The 22,485-nt window shown below is 44.7% G+C and overlaps 1 protein-coding gene across 5 annotated transcripts in view; it reads right to left on the bottom strand.

Annotated features, from left to right (window-relative positions):
- Window positions 1–22,485, bottom strand: part of unc5db (unc-5 netrin receptor Db) — a 211,371-nt gene that overhangs the window by 45,252 nt on the left and 143,634 nt on the right. For all 5 annotated transcript variants that reach the window (XM_037097681.1, XM_037097679.1, XM_037097680.1 and 2 more), the window contains 4 exons: window positions 18,316–18,459; window positions 16,768–16,871; window positions 8,722–8,902; window positions 7,770–7,937 (listed from right to left, as the gene is read on the bottom strand). In XM_037097681.1, the coding sequence (XP_036953576.1) occupies window positions 7,770–7,937; window positions 8,722–8,902; window positions 16,768–16,871; window positions 18,316–18,459 (597 nt within the window). The remainder of the gene's footprint in view (window positions 1–7,769; window positions 7,938–8,721; window positions 8,903–16,767; window positions 16,872–18,315; window positions 18,460–22,485) is intronic.

Below are 22,485 nucleotides of genomic sequence, written 5' to 3'. Positions count from 1 at the left end.
TTCTGTATGTGTCAGCACAACAAAAACAAACAAGAAACAAGAGGAAATAATTTGAGGCACTCAGGAAGGTGAGCCAAAGAAAGACGAAAGATGAAAATGAGTCCAAAATTTTGGTAACTATGCTGCTTGTTTATTTTTAGGAAAAATTGATATCAACATCATGTCTGTATGTAATGTACTGGAGTCTGGACTCGAGCCTCAGGCTAGCTCAGACTGGAGGCTGAAGGAAACAGCTAGCAGCCAAAATTCCCCCCAAAATAAATACAAAAATTATAAGTAAAACAGAAACGAGATAACTTCACTAGCTGCAGTAGCTATATTTTGGTTTTGCTTTGCTCAGAGCAGCTGTTTCCTCCTGACTCCTGATCTGTGAGGTTCATCCACACTGAGTTGTTTTCTTTAACCTTTCCATGCAAAATCATAAGAAATTCTTATTTCAATGTTTTTTTTTTTCATTCCTCAACAAGTAAAGAAAACTCCCAACAACAACTTGTGTTTAAAATATGTTATTTCAAAGAAGTTAAATGTCCACTGCATCAGGAGTAGGCTGTGAGAAATGTCTCAAGTACAACAAAGTTATACTACAACTTTCTTCAACTAAATAAGATGTTTAAAATATTTTGAACCAGAAGGCTTGGGTCCACATTTTGATAAAAACGGACCTTTATTTAGACTCAATCTGAAGTCTGTTGAATGATGCACTTTTACAAAATATTCAAGGACTAGACATTGGGAAATATAAAGGCAGAAAACAACATTTTGGTGTGTAATACCAGAAGAAATGGACAAAAATGTCATTAAAACACTTTATGATGAGAAAGAAAATGTCTTCCATACATCTGTTGACTTCAGTAAGTGAATATATAGAAATGTCCAGATGCCAACAAAGAACAGATAGTTATCTGTTACATAACAACAACAAACACACACGCTCAGTATGACACACAGTCTGCAGGGTGGTGCTACAGCTTGAGAGACATTTTCTCCCCATTAACCCGCGGGCCTGTTTATATAATAGGATTTGATACAAGGCTATGAAACAAGACAGCCTGGTGCATGTTAATAGCTGGAAGTCCTCCGCGGTGCTCTGTCATCTGATCAAGGAAGAACTCATCATGCTTAGCTTAACAAATATTGGGAGACCATATGGCGCCTGAAGATTTTCTGGCAGCACTCGGGACGCCGATAAAAACAGTCTTGTGGGTGGTGGAGAAGGTAATCTTCCTTTGTGGCGCTCCACGGTCCCTACCTACACTCTGCCGTTTGTTTGTGGCTTCTTCTCTGCTACTTGATATGCAAATGATGTGTTTGTAACGATGTGGAGAGAATGCAGAGCGCTTCCTGAGTTAGACCGCAGTCGCTGGTGAGTGAATGCATATTGTTTCTCCCGACAGTTCCCCTCTGACTAGCTGCTGTGATTCTGTTGATTGACCTCATCTGCTCGCTGGTAAACAACAGCTACAGCCTGACAAACTGTAGCACCTGCAAAAAAACTCTGAATCATTCCACAACTCGTGGATACTCTTCATAATCCAAATTTAATTTGGTTTTTCTCGCTGCGTTTCTGGGTTCTTCTTAAAACTGTTTAGTCGCCACCAGATCCTCATTAATTTGTTTTGGTGACACTTTCGCAGCTAAGCAGACGTTACTCGCTTTAATTTTCATGCCTTTGTTTTCCATCTTTCAGTTCGAACCCTGAATCCTGACACACCAGAGGATTTTACTTTTTTCTACCAAAACAACGTTCGGCAAAGTTTTCATGCACTTGCCAAGTTTAACCCCTTCTCATGACACATTAATTGGCTGTGGATGGGAACACAGTGGACACAGTCGACATGTTAGACAAATAGCACTAACACACTAACACACCAAGGGTAATAATAATTTAGTTTCAGTTTTAATAGGAGTATAGTATAGTAATAGTAGTATTTCCCATTATGGATAGATTTGGTGTTCTAGTCGTTGTCTCTATAATAACTCAGAATAACCTACAAGCAAGAACAAGTCACACCTGGTGTATTTGTGTAGTTTAAAAGACGTGTTTTCATAGTTTTTTGGACAGCATCCACTCCGGCAGCTACAAGGTAAGAGCCCGAATCACTCGCTTTGAGTTTTTCTTTGACAGACATGAAAATTGTGGTCATGCAGCACCGCACTTTTCATATGTTTCAGAAATCTCAATTTACCATTAAAAATACAGTGAACCAGAGCGTGTCTGGAGGATTTAATGCGACCTCAGTGGAATGGGACCACAAGCAGGAAAAACAACAAACATCTTGTCGTCGCAGGCTTCGGTGTGTTTAGTCGTAACGCTCGTACTTCAAACAGTCGTTAAGTCGGCAGACTCGACTCAGCGATGTCAGTGCAGAGCAGCAACTCCTCAAACCTGCGACTCTGAGCTAACAAGAACCACAACCGGAGCAAATAAGACTTTAACAAGGGTGCATTTTATTGCTAATGAGTTTACTTTTCATTTGTTGGAGGAATAATGTGTCACTTTACTTTAAATTGTAAAATTCACATTCCTGTGACACTGTAATCTCCCATAATGCTCCTCACTTTACCTGCTACTCCCAGTAAAAGAGAGGCTGGGAGACTGAGATCACTTCACTAAGGTTTAATCAGGTGTAGATGTCTTCGCCACAAATATATAGAATCTAGAGGCTGTCCTCACGAGAAAAAACGTCCATATAGGTTGAAAATGAGAGCAGGTTAATCCGACCCATATATAAGTCCGGAGGAAGTGAGGGTACGTAGCATGAAGACCGGAGAACACTGTGTGGGTAGAAGGTCGGAGATGGATGATCGAGTACTGCTGGTACTGTACAGTGTGCAACCATCGGTTAACATTGTGAAGTAAGGTCATGAACGTAACATAAGGTAAGTTACTCAGGTAACGTGTTCATTCATAACTGAAGTTACAGGATTGATGTAGTGATCTAATTGCACATTTTCTTTCAAGTTTTCTTGCCTAAATCGACCCAAACTACGACCGTACGACGAAGGTCCAGCACGTCTGGCGCTGGTCATGTTGGGAGACACTGACGATCGTCTTATTCAGGTGTTGATGGTGGAGGTGGAACCGGTGTCTGCTGACTTGGCTTTAAGTTGTTCTGTTTTCCAATCAAACCCTTCAGCCTGCACAATATGAGTTTAATTTTCTCTCTCGTTAATCCGCCTCATCATGGTGCAGTCTCTGACCCCGTCCACCCTCCGTGCCCTCCCTGCACTCACACCATCATTAAGACGGTGCTCCGGGCTGCCTTGTCAGAACCGGACGGGCTTGTCAATCAGCGTCTCAGACAGCTGGGTTCATCTCAGCCCACGCTCGGTTTCCTGTCTGCATCTCCTTCCTCCCACAAAGACTCGGATCAGCCCTGATAACAGGGAGCCCTCTCTGCTGCATGCTACTTCACTCGTTCTCCTGATGCCTCTGGGGCCCGGTGGTGGCAATCCTTCTTCCTCTTCTTCTTCTTTTCTTCTTTAATTATTTCTTTTTTCATATGGATTCGACAGTGTAAACACAACACTTCTCTCTTAAAGCCGCATTTAAGCTTGACAGCTTTCAGTGGCGGTGAGAGGCAGCTGGTTGAAAACTTTTTGACACAGACATCAGTCAGCGTCTGAGAATCCAATTTTTATTTTTTTTTGTTTAGACTACAAGCCGGTGAGAGAGTTTTTTGAAAGTCAGACGTTAGAGCGCCCTGAAAAGCAGAGAGCTGAGTCACTGTTATTGATCACCCGCCACAGCAGAGTTTCTCCTGGACCGGCACACACGCTGTCATTTTCTCTGCCGCCTTCGTTAAGAGCTACATGTTTCTGTCATTTTTATCTGGAAACTTTATGTGCATTAATGTAAACAAGTGAGACAAGCACATCATAAGCAAATGACGCCTGCTCGCTCTTATTGATTAATGGAGAGAAAGTTTGGCACGTTATAGTTTCAGCACTGAAGCCAAGAGCCAGACTATAATATCTGTTTTACAAAGCTGAATTATTTATGTAATATTGTGTGCCTTGTATATTTTGAAGCAGAGAGACTTTATCATCGATGGTGAGGTGAGAGAATTCGATATTAGATGAGACCATGTTCGCATTGGTCCTGGATTATTGACCACACAATGAGAGGGGTTAAAAAGTCCTGCGCTCTTGTAGTTTCTGGGCAAATGTACCCGATGAATTTAGTTTTACTTACCAGAAGTTTGTTTCCTTCAGGCCTGACAAAAAAATTGTTGAACCCCAGAAAATCGTTTACAAAGCTGAACATTTTAAAACCTGCATCGTCTTCGTTCATGCTTACCAGCTGACTGCTCATTCTCACTCCAATACATAAAGACTGCAGCATGGTCAGTGGATCACTATGTTAAACTCTGACTTCAGTGGTTGTAGGAGCCATAATATTATTTACATTGTAATTTATGTTATCAGGTTCCACTGTCTAATTGGCGCACATGTTATAAATAGGAACCAACCTTTTGCCCGGGCAGCTGTTTCCACCCGGACAGATAAACAGCTTTTGATCGCTCACGTTGTGTTTAGCTGACGTGACAAGTTGTTGCTCGATTGAAGTTATTATTGTTTTGTTCGCAAATGAGATTTTGATCACTGATAGAACACAACAAATGGATAAAGTGTTCAAAACAGAAACTGTGTCAAAGTGTGAATCTATCACAAACGAGTTAATTAGCACGTGAATTCAATCATCTTACTGGAATCAACTCAGTAGCTTCAAGCGTTGGCTTAACTTCTGCAGTGGTGGTACTTTCTGGAGGCGTTCCTCTCAGGTTGTAGTGCGGTGAGAATAATCTGCACTGCAGGGGTGTTTAGGGCAGTTTGGTGGGTCTGAAAGTCAAAGTTGAATTGTTTTCAACTTGTGTTACGTCCAAAATCTACCTACGATTGGTTTTGGTGCCCTAATCCAAACCAAACTGTGATCATTTCAGAAAGTTAACAGTCCAAAACTGATGATATGTGAAGCATTTGTCAGCAAGATTGTTTTGTATTTTGTATACTATCTGTGGTTTACTGCAATCAGAATCAGAATCAGAGATCCTGCTGATGCCAATTAAGTTTACACATATGAAGAATTTGCACTCTAACTCAGTGATATCCAAAATAAGTTTGTTTGGTTTCCTCTTAGTGACTGTTGTGACTATTTACATGCAAATCATTAAAGGCATCTTCTGCTATTTGTGTTTGAATTCCTTAACATACGTACAACACAATAACTTAGTAACTACACTGTAATGTATCATTTTGTGCCAGTAATACCACGTTTGTTTGTGTTTTTTAGATAAATCTGCATTTTTAACTTGATTTACAAACTCCTACAAAGTGGTAGGACTCTTTTTGTCCCTGGTCCACATTCTCTCTCTCTCTCTCATCCCGTTCTGGCATTCTGCGTCGGCATTAAGCTAGACCTGACTGTCTGTCCCCATCTGTGTCCTGGCAGTCTGAGGCCTCCCAAACTGAACAAATTGGCACGAATCATGCTCACTGGATGACCTCGCCAATTTCCAAGCCCTGGATTTCAGGCTTCCTGGGCTCTCTGGGAAAACAAGACAATAAGTGTGGCGCTGACAGTGTGTAGACAGGATGTGCAGCGACATGCTGCGACTGACGGGCCTACAGGGACCCCGACATCTGCAAGTGACAAGGCATGCAGATGAATTCCATACCTTCAACATACGTTTGCGTCACACGTGTTGATAACGCACACAGGCGCTCAGACTCCAAACTTGAGAGCCGTCACACAATGTGACAACGTGACAGACAGCCGCCAGATGACATTTACCACCAGAGAGTTCAACTGTGTCCCAAAAACTTCCTCCTTCCTGTTTCTGCCCCGAGTTTTGTCACGTACTAATCTTCCAGGCCGAGCCTCAATTTCTAATCTCACACTGCAGGTCAGGTGATCACAGCTGGCAGCCGGTGACATGGAGCTAAACCACTGTTCTAAATCATATATGATATAAAATAATAAGTAAAACTGTTCTTTTGGAAGTCTTTCAATGGTTCCAATGATCTGCTATTATCACAATTGTTATGCACGTCTTGTATCTGAATGCACACAGCGAGAAGAGAAAGTCTTATAATTTGTGTGCAGATAAGGCCCATTTACTGTCAGGCTGTAGATATCGAACATTTTTTGTTCCTGTCAGTTCAGATCTGTCACAGTTTTGAGATTAAAGTCTTCAGAAATATTTCAGGCGGAAATAATCTTGTCTAAATCAAAACATCGGTGAACAAAAGCTGAAGCCGTTTTCTAGAACAAACCGGTCTTCAGACACAGTTAGATGATTTGTGATCACGATACATTTTGTATAACGCAACGCAAAGAAGAAAAGAATTGAACGGATCTACTATGTCCTGCAAAATGTTGACATAGTATATGAACAATTAACCACCAATTAAATGATCTGTATACATAATCACAGTCTGAGTGGGTGGAGCTTAAACAGGAAGTATGTGTCTAAACCAGGAAGTTATTAATTAAGCCTCAGGATTCTTCACAAGTACTGATACTGACGCATCTAACTTGGACTCAACACTACCGAAAAACATCCTGACTTTTAGGGTTGGTTAAGCATAATCAGGTTATAAGTTACGGTACATTTCCACCGTAGTGATTACAGCCAGAGCAGGCTGGAAGATCTGATATCATTTTGTTGTTACCGACGAACGGTGGAAGCCAAGAGAGCCGATTTGTGCTTCATTTACTGCACAAGAGAGAGCGAGAAAGCTGCAACACCGACGCACTAAAGTGGCGGCGATGGCGAGCGATACCTACTGAACATCTGCATGTTTTGCCTTTTGCTCAAAAAGCGTAACCCCACAGAGATGCTAACACTGCAGCACTCTTCTTTTATTGCCTTTTTATTGCGGTTAACCGGACCAATAAGTGCAGATTTGACTCCGTGTCACTCTCTGCCTTCAATAAACGCTTGTAGACACGCGACTCTCGTTCTGTAAGATTTGTCTGAGAGCTGACGGGCCTGCATGTGCACAGCGCTCACACTTATAGGATAACCTCCTGCCTCCGAGAGAACAAACCTCCCCGTTCGACTCACACAACAACAAATTCCACCCGTGTTGGCTCTTGTAAGGTGAAAAAACTCATTTTTTTCAAGAACTATCTCAGCTCACCTTCACCTCCCTGAATCATACAGCACTCTGAGTCATATCCCCGCTCTCACCGCTGCCTCCTCTTGTCACTTCTCTTTGCATCATAAATCCTCGCCGCTTCTTTTTATGCCTTCTTATTTTCTTTCGTGCAGCACGATCAGTTCAGCGGTACAGGGGTTTTCTCTCGGGTCACTACGGGTCTGTCAGCTGCAGTCCTTATTCTTGGTTGTGTGTGATGTTACTGAGGCAGGATTTCAAGATCAGTCAAGTCATTTAAACAACAACAACGGATAAATGTTGTAGATGTAGGTGATGTGCAGTAATAGTGCAAAGTGCCTTTAAAAAAACATCAGGCAATAAAACGTGTCATCTGAAAACCCAGGAAGGAGAGATTAACTGTGCTGGAAGCGTAAAAAAAAACAAAAACAAACAGCTTGTCATCCACTAATATCATTAGTATATGAAACAGCTTTTACATTTCTGGCAGCCTGTCATAATCTCTGACATGTCGGCTTAAGAATTCTCAAACAAATATATAATCACTTTCGACAGCAAGAGAAAAGAAAAGTAACCGTCGTATCTCCATAAAGTTTACGTCTGTGTTGTATCTGCAGGCAGAAACTCAGAGTTTAAGTGGAACCTACTTGGGCAGAGTGCATTGCAGGTGATCTTCTGCACAGACATGCCCTCGCAGAAAGCCCCGCCGTTGAGCGGCGCCGGGTTCGTGCAGGTTCGAGAGCGCTTCTGGACACCCCGCCCACACGGCACATTACAGGCCGACCACTCCGTCCACAGGGACCAGCCGCCGTTCACTGGAGAGAGTTCAACAAGTTCAAAGACGAAGAAAAAAGGTAGAACGAGTGCAACACAACAACACATATTACTTTTTTCCAGAACTGTGGCATAGTTAAATACTCCGAGAGCCGAGGTTATTAATGATTATGCAGGCTGCGAGGCGCTGCAAGGCAACAATGCATAACGGCTGCAGCGGATTGAACACAGCACACTCATTGTGGTGGATATACAGCGCCCTCTTTCCTAATTGCCAGTTCAGTGTTCCCTGCTCTTGGATTAAGATAAAGACGTGAAGCTGTGCGGAAGCTAAGAAAACAGCCATTAAATGAAATTGCCATTTCTAAAGGCGACACTGACTCATACTGGTCGACAGGTTGGAGTCGACCACTTAGTGCTCTGACTGAAGCGGTTTACTCAATGATCTCTGCGACGACAAAGCTAAATGCTCGGCGGTGCTATCAAAGCCGGTGAACCCGCATTGCTGGGAAGGCCTCTGGCAAATAAATACTTAATAAGCAACACTCCTTTTAAATGAGATTAAGACACAGTGGCTTATTTCCTTTCATAAAGTACACATTGATTTTAAATGAGAGGCAGTAAATTGGGTCTTTGAATAATACATTCATTGAAATAAAGAGGAAACATTGCTCTTCGGCGGAAACATGGAGATGGGTCTCTTAATCACTGGTGTAGGGGCGCAGGAACCCAAACAAATTGATCTGAAGCGCCATGTAAACAGTGTGTCAGCACACTCTAATGTGTTGGAACAGGCAATAACAGCGGCCGGGGAGGACGGCGTACCGAAGACGATCACAGTGGCTGTGGCGCTGCGTCTCTTGGCCACGATGTTGCTGGCCAGACAGGTGTAGTTGCCCGAGTCGGACAGCCGCGCCTCGTTGATGATGAGGTTGTGGTCCGCGCGTGTGTCGATGTTGTCGTCCGCCTGGGAGCTCAGCAGCTCCTCGTTTTTCAGCCATTCCACCTGTACGAGAGAGGCGGGAGAGAACAGAGAGATGGCGAGCTCGTAAACGTTTAGTTCTGCCAGCAGCGGTCCCTCAAACCAAACAGTGAAATATCCTGAATATCCTGATGAAGATCCTTTCATGATGGTTGAAACACTGAGTTAATTTAGCTCTGTGAATATTTTACACTCTGCACAACTACTTCTGTAACTTCACATGTGAGCTGTGTTTGAAACAAGCATCTTCACCTCTTGTGTTGTTAACCCCTAACCCTTCTGGAGACATTTTAAGACAAAAATCTGACAAATAATATTCAAATAGCCCAGAGAGGATGGGAAGAAGCAGGTGTTAGCTGTTGGCAGAGCTCAGAGTCTCTAGAGGAAGAAACACCCTCAGTGCCGGTTGTTGCTCTCCATCTCGTGGCTCAAGTACAGTGAGGTATTCTGTCTTTTTGGGGGCGAATATAAACCCTGCGGTTAAACTCAGAAGAATAACACGAGTTGAATTTCTCTTCTCTTCATGTGTGAGCACAGTCAGCTTGTTAGGCTCGCTTCAGCTCCACCCACAAGCCGCCTCTTTGCTCTATTTTTTGATTTGCCCGGAGGTAGGCGGAGTCAAGTACTGCCAAGATGGTGACGGCCAGCACCGCCCACTTCCAGCTTCATCCTGTCTACTTAGAAAACAAAAGGATGACGTCTCAGGGGATCCGTCCACTATTTTTACAATCAGTGGTTTGAAGGAGTGCATCGTCATCCCCGTTCGCATCGAGACTGGATGTTTAGGAGCGATCAGGGAGGCTGTGAAGGCTTTTTGCTTCACCTCTGAGCGCTGCTGCCGTGTTGAAACAGGTATAAACACGACAAACTAGTTTCTTACAAGCACACCGGACCTTAAGATCTCACCACCTCAGAGCCACAGCTAGGCAGCACAAACACCAGCACTAAAGCCATCACTCAGTCAAAAAGCAGCACTATAACCAATTACCAGCAACAGAGAGGAAAAACTAATTATGAATTAGAAACTTAGTGATGCTTTAGCGCTTCTACCCTGGTAAAAAGAGCTGCATCGCTGCGCTTGCAAATTATATTCATAGTGTGGCAGAATGGGCCGGGCTTATAGGACCCTTAATAATAAACAACACTCAGGCAGGATGCAAATAGGAAGTGCCTGTGGGTGTGCACACGCTGGGTAAATAGAAATGACACTCAGAGCCCACGGATGATGGATTGCAGGTATATATTGACACGAATAAAAATGATAATGAACATCATAACACACTAATCATTTCTCACATTCGCTAGTTTTTCACACCTCTCTGAGTGAATGGAACCGCTGTTAGCGGGAGTGGGAATTTTTCTTTCTTCCAAGGAGAGCAGTGGAGAGTGCGATGGCTCGATGGCTGAAGCTGTTCTTTTTTTTTCTCTTTCCATTTGCCTTGAAGAAAACTTGAAGGCCGATCTTCAAAGGCCGCCAGATTCTTCTCTACAATTAAAAGATAGCCTTCAGCGCGAGGTTTCGTCGGAGGTGCAGCGCTTAGCATCGCTGATAAGGAAATAGAGAGACAGAGGACTGACTGGGGGACAGAGTCTAATTTCTCATGATTAAACTCATCTGTCACTAATGGGTGACACAAGTGGTGGCACCCCCCTCCCACCCACCGACTCTTTATGTATTTATTTCAAGTTGATCCTGGGAAATTTGTGACTTGAAAGAGGCAATTAACGCGTGGCACGAGTCGGCCCTGTGCAGTGTTTGGGGGGCAGCGCTGCACATTAGCTGTCTGTCTGCTGCTAACGGCCCTCGGGTAATGATGAAAAGATTCACCGAGCAGAAGGGAAGAGAGGGAGATACACAAAGACAGGGAGGAGAGAGGGAGGCGAGGGGGGGAGAGAGGTGGGAGAGAGAGAGAGAGAGAGAGAAAAATGAAGGGACAAATACAAATTAGAGCGGCAAGTGTGTGGCAGAGGATGTGAGAAATGAATCGCCTAATTGGCACATTTGTTTCAATTAGGATGTGGTCATCAGTGTCAGCCTTGAAGGAGGGGTTTCCACGCGGGGGCCCGCCACATCAGGGCTTCCTCTCTGTGATTTCAATACCTGGACCGCCCCTGAAGGTCACCTCATCCAAGCCCTGCACAGCAGCCTGGTCCTCTCATCTACTCAAGTACACACACACACACACACACAACCACACACAACCACACATCTCATTCAGATGACATTTGCTGATGATTAGATGCCGAGAAATGTGGCTGCTGAGGGGCAATTAGAGGACAGAAGAGCAATGTAACGGGTGACACAGCAGCCATCATCAAGACTTATGAGGAGCGCTCTGATCGGGACCTTGCCAGCTGACGCATTTTTTTTTTTCGTGTGCTTATGCGCCTCGTCGGCTCACTCCTGGGTCTAATGGTCATTTGATGTCAAGGTGACGCGGTACAAACGAAAAAAAAAAAAAAAAGCTGTCTGCTGAGTCATGCTTAGGTGTCGCAATTTAGCATGATCTCCACCCCTCCGAGCAATTTCCAGCCTCCTGTGGAGCAGCCGGCGTGGGCGGCAGGGTTTTTTAATTGCTGAGAATATCATAAACGCAATTACATGGATTAAGCGTCTCTGTCGGGGCGTACCCGAGAGACGGGTGACGCCAGCGGGCACCACTGAGCAGCGTATCAGAAAAAAAACCATACCACTGAGCACGAGGCTAATCCACCCGACGATTCCCCCCCACCACCCCGCTCCTCTGCAGCCAATCAGCAGCAGATGTAAAGAAAGGCACGCACACACACACACACACAGATAACCACAGAAACTTAGCATGGCTGAGTGTGTTCATGAGAGCTGCAAACCTGTCGAAGTCGGAGGGGGGAGATATCTGCAGCTTCGAGGTGCTCCCCGACTCCGGAGGTTAATCAGAAAAGATACGCAGAGAACACAAAGTGGGCCCGTGTCGCCCATCCGCCTCCCCCGTTGCTTCCCAAATGCCACCTCTCCTCCCCTCTGAGCAACGTGGCACTGCATTACTATTCCACCCCGATCTGTCTTATCTTAACGAAATAAATAGAAGGAGCTCCCAGCTTTTGGCCTGTGCTGGGGGGGATGTAATTGCTCAGCTTAATGACGAAGCTCATCATCTGCTCTCTAGGAGACTTTCTCTGACCTATGAGGAAATAACGGCGGCACTCGGCAGCGGGATCGCAAAGTAGAAACAAGTGCAGGGGAGGCGGGAGGTGGGACGGAGTTAAATGCTAACTTGTTTTGGAGCATCATCGCAAATGTCTTTGTGAAGCTCCACAGAGAACAGCTTGTATCACGGTGCAGAAGCATTTAGTTGATTCCCCTTTGTGCCGCAGCCTGGGCTGTCTACCTGAGCTACTGTAGATCAAGGGGATTCATCTTGGATTAAAGGCTTTCATTCAGGGAAGTTGAAATTGGCTTCCAGTTTGGCTGTTCATTTCACACTTTCTCTCAGAGTAACCTCTCAAAAGAAACTCATTATACAGGGTTCTCATGGACTCCTTTCTCCCTGAGTTAAAAGATCTGCTCTGCATTCACACCCCCTGATATCTGTGAAGTAAAAGTGGGGAATTTCTCTTTGGATCTGGATCACCAAAACGAAATGACAAATAAGCCGCTCCTGCGTTCTATTAACCATAGGCAAATTAAAGTCTCTGCTCTTTGGATGAGATGCATGAAGGATTTTTTTTTTTTTTTTTTTTTTTAGGAAGCACTTGAGAATTTTGCATGTCGCAGTTGACACTCGCAGACGATACTCGCACACCCAACGTCCCAAATTCAAATCAACGGGAAATCCACAAGTATTTTTCTGCTGATTAACTTCTGAATGGATTTCTAAAAATACCCAGGCATTAAAGATGAAGCTTGACTCAGTTTGCCTCACAAAGTATATTTGGTGACTCGTTTAAGCATGTTATGCTTTTCTTTGTATCCGTCTGAGAGAACTACATCATCAACGATTGATTAACTATCAGACTAACTGTCTGCCCTCTCTCCTCACACCTGCTCAGACACTCGCTCTGTTACGTCGCTCCTGTAAACGCACTGATTTGGATGCAGCCTGTCTTATATAATGTGGGATTACTTATGCTGTTGTGGTGCACCCTGGTGTTTACATTGTCACTTTGAGCAGGAAGATTCTGATTGGCTACACGATAAACATTTGGTCCTTGAAAATCAGCGTATTATCACTGAGATTTTGGAGGCTTTTAGCTTAAAACTCTGTTTGCTAAGCGAGAAGATGAGGTGGATGAGAGTGGAAAGAAAACCAAAACAATGAGCTAAAAGAAGCTAAAAGGCTCAGAAGAGGCTACAAGGTTTTGTTATAATTGTCTTTGGGTTCAACACTTTTCATAAATTTAACCAAGTTTTATAATTTTATTCCCTTGCATGCTGTGTGTGTTTCCACCTGATCCGTCTCATCGAATCATGTTTGTCACTCTTACCCCCTTTTTTTTTGTGTCACATGTGGTGCTGAAGGGATTTGGACCTCTGCGACTTGGAGATAAAGAGGTGTGAGGATGACAGTCCTGCGACAGGCCCGGCTGCTCGGAGGAACAGGTGGAAGCAGTTTTTATCTGTCGTTTTTTTTTTTTTTTTGGTGATCTAAAACAACACACAACATGTCGTAGTACAAACCCGTCAGTCATCCTGAGATGTCTCTGCAGTCAGTTGTATTTATATCACTTGGATATAAACCTTCACAGGGACCTCTACAGTCACGTGAAGGTCTTGTGTTGTTGTACAGTGTGTCTATAACAAAATGTACAGACAACACAAAGAAAGACAAATGAGTTTAATATTCATTTTGAGATCTATCTATCTACATCAGTCTGATTTCTGAGGCCTGTCTAGTTAACACTGACGCTTGAAAAATAAGCCTAGCAGCTCTACTGACTATTTTCTGATATTTTTTGCAGTCTAAAATAATAAACCAGCCTCAGCTCAGTGTCAGCTGAGGGGAAGTGACTGCTGATAATCTCATATCCAGCTGATGCCGCTTATAACTCAACACAACTGAAGGGACGGAGAAATAAGCACCAGACAAACACGTCCAATGTTGCTTGAAACCGTTCAGTCTAACGTGACAAGTCAAGGTGACAGTCCTGCCGAAGTGTCAGCCTCTTGCTTAAATAAACTGTTTCCGCCACACGACACAAAATGATTCCACTGTGAGTGACTGGCGACTCATTAGCTCGCGCCGACATCCTCGCTGACGAGGCTGATTCTTCCAAACACAGCAGCGTTCAGGAGCTCCAGACGGCAGATTGTGTTGCGGTCTGCGCTGTGCTTTGCGACGGTTGGCATCCTTTTCCTGCAGCTGCACTCAAGAACAGTACCGCGCTCAATGGACGCCATCTCAATATTTAATAGAGGAGGTGCATTGATATCGACTGGGCTGAGGGTATCTGCCACGCGCTCTCCACATTATTCACTTCCATCTCTTGTGGCCGGGCTCATTTGTGTTGACAAAGGACTAGATGGCAGGATGTGATTCAGTCTGTACCGCTCACATTCAACTATTTTTATCCCCATTGTGGACTCTGCAGCGCTGGAATGACATCACTCCTCTATTTCCACCTTGGATCATTTATACAGCAGCAGGACCGGAGACTGACCTCCACTCAAATCTGTTCGCTCGTCAGCTGCACGTCCAACCTGATTATCGCTGGACCACATATAGAAGGACATATTCTGCACTTGGAGAGGAATATGCGCTTGGTGACATCTTTTCACTGAAGCATTTTAAATATCATAATATTCACTCCACAAGTCAGTCCTGCTGGTTGGTCTCATTTTAAGAAATATCTGTTCCACGTCTAACTTGCAGCTGTCGATTAAGTTGCCACCAGGCCGGATTTAAATGCTAAAAGCAATCAGAACCAACAACAAGTACTGCTGTGGTCCTCCTGCTGTGGCAACAACAGTCCTGTCTCATAATACAGATGTACTCGGGACCCTTTAGTGTCAGTGTGCAACATGCAAAGCGTCAGGTGAGACAGAAGTTTGATGAGGTTCAAGCACAGAAACTACTTGGTTAAGTTTAGAAACAAAGACAGCTGACTTTTTGAAAATTCTCCAGGGTGAATGTTCTGCGTGCGACCTTCTGCACACTAGTTGCTCGCTTGACGGTTTCACCTTAGTTAGTTTTATATTCCAGTGCATTTCACACATACGCTGAAAGGGACCTTCTGCATCCGTATGAGACACAAGGTGAGGTGATGAAATGTCAGACGTTCGACACCCTGGAGATGAGAACAGGCTCGAAAAAGCAGCAAATGTGTTTAAAGTATTTTAAAAATGGAGAATCTGTCAATGAATAAAGGATTGCTATGGCAACGGTGGCTCATGAAGATGCAGCGACCAGTAGTTCCCTCTCAAATGATGCTTTCTTTGACTTTTGTTTTTGTCTTTTTGTCATTTTTTTGACTTTATTCAATGCGGTTGTTTTGGATTAAGAGCAGTGGACTCAGAATAAGACCCGTGCTAATCCAGCCTGGTTTAAGGATGCCTGGTTGCTGGACACAGACACCTGTATCCACCACGATATCTCCGATCAAGCTGTTGCACTGGACCTTGTCCGAGCCAAGCAGGACTTCAGCTGGGAGGAGAGGTGGACTCGTATTCTGCAGCACGTCGTACTCTTATTTTAAGAACCCAAATTTGACGGAATATAGCGATAGAAACTAGAATTCTTTGGCATGTTTACACCTGATTGTGATGTAAATACCATCATATCCCTGCAGAGGCTGAATTGTGGTTTTTATCCTCCATTGCAGATTGTAAATGGACTTCCGTAGCACCTTTCTAGTCTGCTGACCACTTAAAGCACTTTACAACACTTATCACATTCACTCATTCACACACACATTCACACAGTGATAGCAGAGGCTGCCATGCAAGGTGCCGACCTGCTCATCAGGAGCAATTTGGGCTTCAGTATCTTGCTCAGGGACACTCCGACGTGCAGCCGGGGGAGCTGAAGAATCGAACCGGTGACCTTCTAATTACCTCCTGAGCTACAGCTGCACGATTATCAGATGGAGACGTTAGAGCCGGCAGAGCAGTAAGTGCATCACCATGGTCGCAGCCAGAAACCATGAAACCTACGTTCGTTCGCAGCCGTCGCTGTACTGTAACACCAGCTGGGAGCTGAATCTCAGATCTGCTGCATGACGTCAGAGACAAACCGGCAGTGATGCAGACGATCGCAGCATCATGCGTGCAGGAACATGAAGAATCAGTGTAAATATCATTCCATAAATTAACTGCAAGAGCAGAACTTGGACAGTAGTGTGCATATAAATGAGCTCAATAACCAACACAGATTCCAGACCAGGCACAGGCTGAATCCACAGCTCACAGTAGCAGCTGCCGATGGATCCAACTACAGAACCCCCCACCACCACCACCACCACCACCCCACACCCACCCCCTTATATCATCCTCCAAATTTGTAATTGGACCACTCACTTTGTGGCCTGACCCACTTTTAGCCAGATGTTTCTCACAGTGTGAACTCACAAAGACTCGCAAAAGCCTAATGGCACTATAAATCTGACGGAGGCATTTCTGAGCGTCTGACGCCTGTGTCTTATTGATACATGATTTTATTCTTTGGGAAGGATTTTATTCAAATGTATGCTGTGAATCCTCTGCATTTCAACACCTCAGTTTCAAAGTGTTTATGTGAATTCATTGCTGCCACCCAACACAATCTGTTAAAGGTCAGACAGAGCAGAGCTGAGGGGAGAATCTGAGCAGAGAGTCTCTCTCGCAAAAAAAAGACGACGGCTACTCTGCTGCTGATCTTCTCCGCTCAGTGGGAGTATAAGTTTCTCCTCTTTCAGGAGAGGAGGAGCAGGCTTACCTCCGCCACAGGAACTCCCTCTGGGGGGCGACAGTGCAGAACGATCATCCCGTTGATTGGCACCTCCTTCCCCTGGGGGTCCTGCTCAAAGTTCTTCCTCAGGTCTGTGTGGGGAGATAAGAGGCAGCTGTCAGGTGTCAAGTGTTACGGTCAGCCCGGCCTCAATCCTCTTCTGCAGTGCCCCCGGCTCTGCACGCCACGACCTTCAAAACCCAATACAGCTCGTGGAAGATAGAGGATCCTGTGGCCCCTGTGCTCGGTAATCTGTTGACAAGGTGGTTTGGAGGATACACTGGGTGGAGGGAAGTGCACAAGGATTGCGCTGATCATCTGGGGCATTCATGTGCATACAATGGCGACAGAGCCCATTCTGCCCTATTCTCCAAACTGCCTTTGAGAGGCAACTGCACTGCTGCTTTCCACTGACAGCCTTTAAACTGTCAGGCTTATAAGACAGAGGGAAGTCGCCTTTGAAATTTCCACGTGTTTCATGCAACACTTGGATCAGGAGTGATTCCCTTCACATCAGAGGAAACACGAGAGCGATAGTTCTTTTAAAACCTTCGACAGGTTGGTGCAAGTGCCGCACAATGATATGCAAATCCCAACAGATAAAGATTTTGACATCGCATCTCTGAACTCAAACTCTTACGTTCTTCAAATGGCAACAAACGACGTGTGATTCGTCTGAGCCGTCTCTTCGGGGTCATATAACCCAATCAGGTTTAAAAGAGTGAATTCGACCCAGCGCAGGGCTCTTAGATTACCTGTAACACCCTGTGGCAGCAGTATTGGATTTGGACAACACCAGCTGTGAATAGCTGATTGTGTCTAAACTTGATCAGACAGCATTTGTTTCTGGGAATTGATTATTTCACCACCGACAAATCTGATTCGTTTTCTGTTAAGATAATGTCGGCTGGCTGTGTTCTCACAGTTTGGTCCAAAATCAACGAGAAAAAAAATAATAAAATAGAACTTCAAAAATGTTCCTGCTGTCTTTCAGCTGCAGACTGTTAGAGGTTAAACTCACACGAACAGACAAAGTAAATCAGTTTTGGGGAGCTGTCACTCTCTGTGATCATAATACGACCGGGACCTGCAGGAGAAAATCATGGTTTTTGTCACAGTGACTGACAGCTAGTCACAGTTTCCTTCGCAGTACTTGAGGTGCTCTTATTTTCTCTGCCTTCATTCTTTCTTTTCTTTTTTTTTTTCTCTATTTATCTTCTGGTCTGATGGTCACAAGAAAGGCTCCGGTCCCTCCCTCCTTCAGCTCGGACAAACCAATCAGTGCTGGCTAATGTAAAGTGCATCAGTACCAGTGCTGAAAAGACCCAATCTGACATGAAGACAGATTTGACCGGCAGTGACAGGCTTCATCAACATGTCTGACACAAGCCTGAAAGGTCCTGCACTGCACGTTTAGAGTCAGTAGCTGTTTTTGTGTCTCAGGTCTGGTTGACTGCTCACTTTTCTTGCTCATTTGTTGCATATTTTGCAAAATGGTACCTGCAGCTCAGACCGCGGAGGTGTTTCCATACTCACAGGCGATGCGGACGGTTGCCTTGCGGCTCTTGGAGGTGCCCAGGTGGCTCCAGGCCACGCAGAGACACCAGTAGTCCTCGGGGCCGTGAAAATCCTCCACTTGCTGTCGAGACACATTGATCATCACCTCACGCACCTTCAGCCCTGCGAGGACAGAGAGGATAAGACAGTCAGAAAACCACCGTATAGAATGTGTTAGATGTTCTGTCGATAAAATCTGTGAGCTGACACGGATCCAACATACTCGAAAGGTTTCAAGTTGTCAAGGGGTTTCCTTCATTCAGCTGTGTCAAACTATGGACAAGGTTTGGATCTGATTACTTTGGCTGGTTAAGAAATAATGCAGAGGTTCCCGACAATGTGTTGATTGTAGCGTCAGCTTTGGGCCTTTTGGTTGCACAACACGAAAGAAATGATCTAATGATTTCTCAAAGCTGCATTAGCTTTTGACGAGCTCATTAAATAATCCTGTGAATTGACCTGTTATTACCAGCTGATTGGAGTAATGCTGTTTCTGCAGGAATCTGGTTTAAGTGCTGGACATATTAAACTTTTGACCTGATGCTGGTGCTGGAGTAAAGATCAGAGATTCACTCCAGGTGATCACAGGTCATTAAAGAATTTTTGCACAAAACGTAACGTCAATATGTCGAGCAGGTGTTGAGATTTGCTGCAGACAGGACCCACAGACATGCCGCCATCAGAGCTGAGAGTCTTGCTTTGAGTCTTGGATGGGCTCTCAGCGCGGCTCATGAAGGTCAGGTCATGACGAGGCCGGGTTCATGCCTTCGCTTCAGGCACGTGCAGAGCCAGCGTAAAAGGGGAAATCTGAAATAGTAAAGCCCTGCATTCTAAATAAGGGTCTTTACTGAATCTTAAATCAATACCCCAATACGTCCACGGGCTTGTGTCAGTGATCAATGGGTTTTACAGGATTAGTTATGCATAAGTTCTTAGGAAAGGCTGACACACTTCCTAAATCAGTGCTCTCTCTCTCTCCCTCTCTCAGCTCTGAGAGCATTGCTAAGGAAAATTGGCAGAATCACAGTCCCTCGGGGGCCTCGACTGTATGTTTTGAGCGCTCAATGCCGCTAACAAGAGGAAAGCTAAATCAGCTGTAGCAGAATTAGCATTAATAATTTGGACTACACTTAACCACTTCAAAGAGCATGTGTAGGCTCCCCGCGCAAGCGACACAAGGACACTATTGCATATTATGTAACACAAAAGGCAAGTGAACACAGCGCGCAGCACAATGCTCTTATTCTATTGAATGCATTAAGGAAAAAAAAAGACGCTCTCTCTATTTGAAAATCCTCTTAGGCAACACGCTGTAAGCCCATAGTTGGAAATGTTCGTCACCCTGTCATATAGCTTCAGATGGGTATACAGCACCCATTTTTAATCTGAGTCATCGGCTTAGGGCCTGTCACATATGTTTTCTCACTGCTCCTCGGAGCTCTTTTGCAGCCTGCAGGCCCGATACCCACGGCTGGATTAGAGGCGAAGAGAAGTGCAATGTGTTTGGGACTGAAAAAGACCAATAGGCGAACCCCTCCACCCTCTCACTCCTCTGGCTCTGGTGCATCCACCCTCTCTTATAAATAACACTTTAATCTGACATGCTCTTACTGAAGTCAAACAGCCTCATACTGCGGCTGCACAGCTTGCGAAGCGCCGAGCAGGCTTCCGTATGAATGCCAATTAAGCCCGAGTGAATGGCAGCGGAGCTACGCCAGTGGATCCACGCTGGCGTTCGCAGTGAAATTAAGAAATGGAGAACATTTAGTGGCGGGCGGTCTCTGCCGCGCCGGGGGAATAAATGACAACAACAGAAAAGTGGAGCTTCTTCCTTCTTTGTCACACCAAACATGCTTGACGAGTGGTGAAATTGTGATACAAATTAGGCTGGTTTGTGTCAGTGTGGTGCACTGCGGTGTACGTGGTGGACCTGGGTGGTTGGAATTGTGATTGACGGGCCTGGAGAGGAAAAAAAGGCGTTTTTTTTTTTAAAGAAAATGGGAAAAAAAAACCAAAGCTGCAGCTCTACGGTTGGTGCCTCCTAGTCGCAGCCCCTGTAGAGACTGAATCACAAGCATAATTCATAATTTCTTGAGCGGCGGCAGAGAGCTGGCAAGTGACAGCGAACGTGCAGGAGGGAGGGGAGAGACAGCAGAGAAAATAATGACTAATGGCTTTTCGTGATGCCCTTAAAAGTGTGAGTCTGTGTTTTAGAGAGGAAGAGGAGGGGAGGGATGACAAACACACTGATGGAGAGAGAGAGAGAGAGAGAGGAAAGGCGGCGGTAAGCTTTCTCAGCAGAGCGACACATTTCCTGGAGACCAAAAACCGGCGTCGACAGGTGGTTTGCCGGGGAGACGGAGACTAGTGCTGCCACTGTGTCATCTGTCAGCCCTATTTGTTTATAGGCAGAACACTGTTGACAGGGCTCATTAGAGGAAACCACTTGATCTGCTCTCCTCCCCAGCCCCCCCCCCCACTCACACTTCTCCTGAGTCACTTGATAAATCCATCCAAAAAGGCTGAATCACTCCTGAGGAAGGCAAGACGGCTGAAATAAGACTCGAGACGCGGGCTGTTCCCACAGCGTTGCTTTACGTGCAGCAAAATTTTCTCTCTCTCTCTCTCTCTCTCTCTCTGTTAACCATCCAACAGAAGTAAGAAAATTAAAATATCTGCCCAACACCACTGGCTCTGAAGCAGAGGAAATTAGGCCCTGCCCTCACTGCACAGGTGGACATTCATTCAAGTATCATTCAAGTAATTCACAAAGTAATTTTGTGCCTTCTTACACTGAAACCACTACATAATCAGCTCTACTCTGACCAACATAAAGGCGGAGATAGATATATATGATAATAGCCGGGTGGCATTAATATGTCTCAAGTGACCGGATCTTAATTTCTGGCTGTTTATGCAAATATTCGTACACAAAGAAAGAAATAATGTAATGTTTAACATCTGCCGAATGAACAAGAAGTCAACACAAGAATTTATCATAGACAGTGTTTCTCAAAGGTTATACAGTAAGTCTCAAAATGGATTTTTCAAGGGAATCTGGTGACTTTTTTCCCACTTTGTTCTCCAAAGAAGTAATCAATACTTTCACTGATTTGTGAAAATGCACATATTCACTGTCAGTAGGTTGTGTTCTTTAATAAATCTGGTGTAAATGGTTAAAATCATTTGAAACAGTGTGTTCAAACAGCTGCAGGGATGTACGACGCACTGCAGACTGACAAGCAGACGGGATCAACTTCAAACACACAAACAAACACTTTTTCCACAAGGAAAGAAACATCTCAAGTTGTTGTATTTAATGCCGATTTTACAAGAAGGCACCAATGATTTAAAATTTGCCATAGCTGTTTCGCAAAGATGATTAAGTGTCTCCTCGAGATGCAACAACTCTTAAAATCACTCAATTTGTATGGTAGTCTGGAATATTGCCATTATTAGTGACTTCACTTCATCTTTAAGTCCACGTCTGTGACTTTTACACTGAGCAGCGACTTCTTGTAACTACTGTGTAAAGTAGATCAGAAACAGTATTTTTTATTTCAATAATGTTAAGAATACTCATTTCATTGTTCATTATTTGTGATTAACACAATGGTTGCTGATAATGTTTTGGTATCAGTGACCCTCATAGCTGTGTGATTTGACTGCTCCCATTGGCTCCCACGTAACTCGAATCCTGTGCACCTATATTATTATTATCATCGAGTAATTACACAATCATTGACCGTTGGTGAGGCGCTGAGGAGTTTAATGAAGAGGTTCGATGCCACTTTCAGCGGCTCTCATGTCTTTGGAAGAAAGGTGTGAAATTGCCGCTCACCTCCAGCCAACTGCAAGTAAATTATGGTGGCGGCTGTTGAGTTAGTGGGTTTGACAGGAGGCGACCATCGATCAGAGCCTCTTTTCTATACTCAATAAACCTTTCTGGCTGGTTTAGAAGAAGACTGAAAGAAACAGATGCTACTTCTTGATCCACCTTCCGCTGTGGCCAGTTGAAAAGAGTCGGCTTCCCCTGCTGTGTTTACATCAGCCGCTGGATTTACAACACAGATATGCAAATTGTGTGATGGTTTAGCCGGTTTGAGACGACTGTGGCAGCAGCCGTAACAGCGGACGCTGCTTTCACAC

The sequence above is a fragment of the Acanthopagrus latus genome, chromosome 5 (genome assembly GCF_904848185.1).
Source record: "Acanthopagrus latus isolate v.2019 chromosome 5, fAcaLat1.1, whole genome shotgun sequence".
NCBI lineage: Eukaryota > Metazoa > Chordata > Actinopteri > Spariformes > Sparidae > Acanthopagrus > Acanthopagrus latus.
Note: the sequence above shows the minus strand (reverse complement) of the source record. Positions and strands in the feature narration are given on the sequence as shown.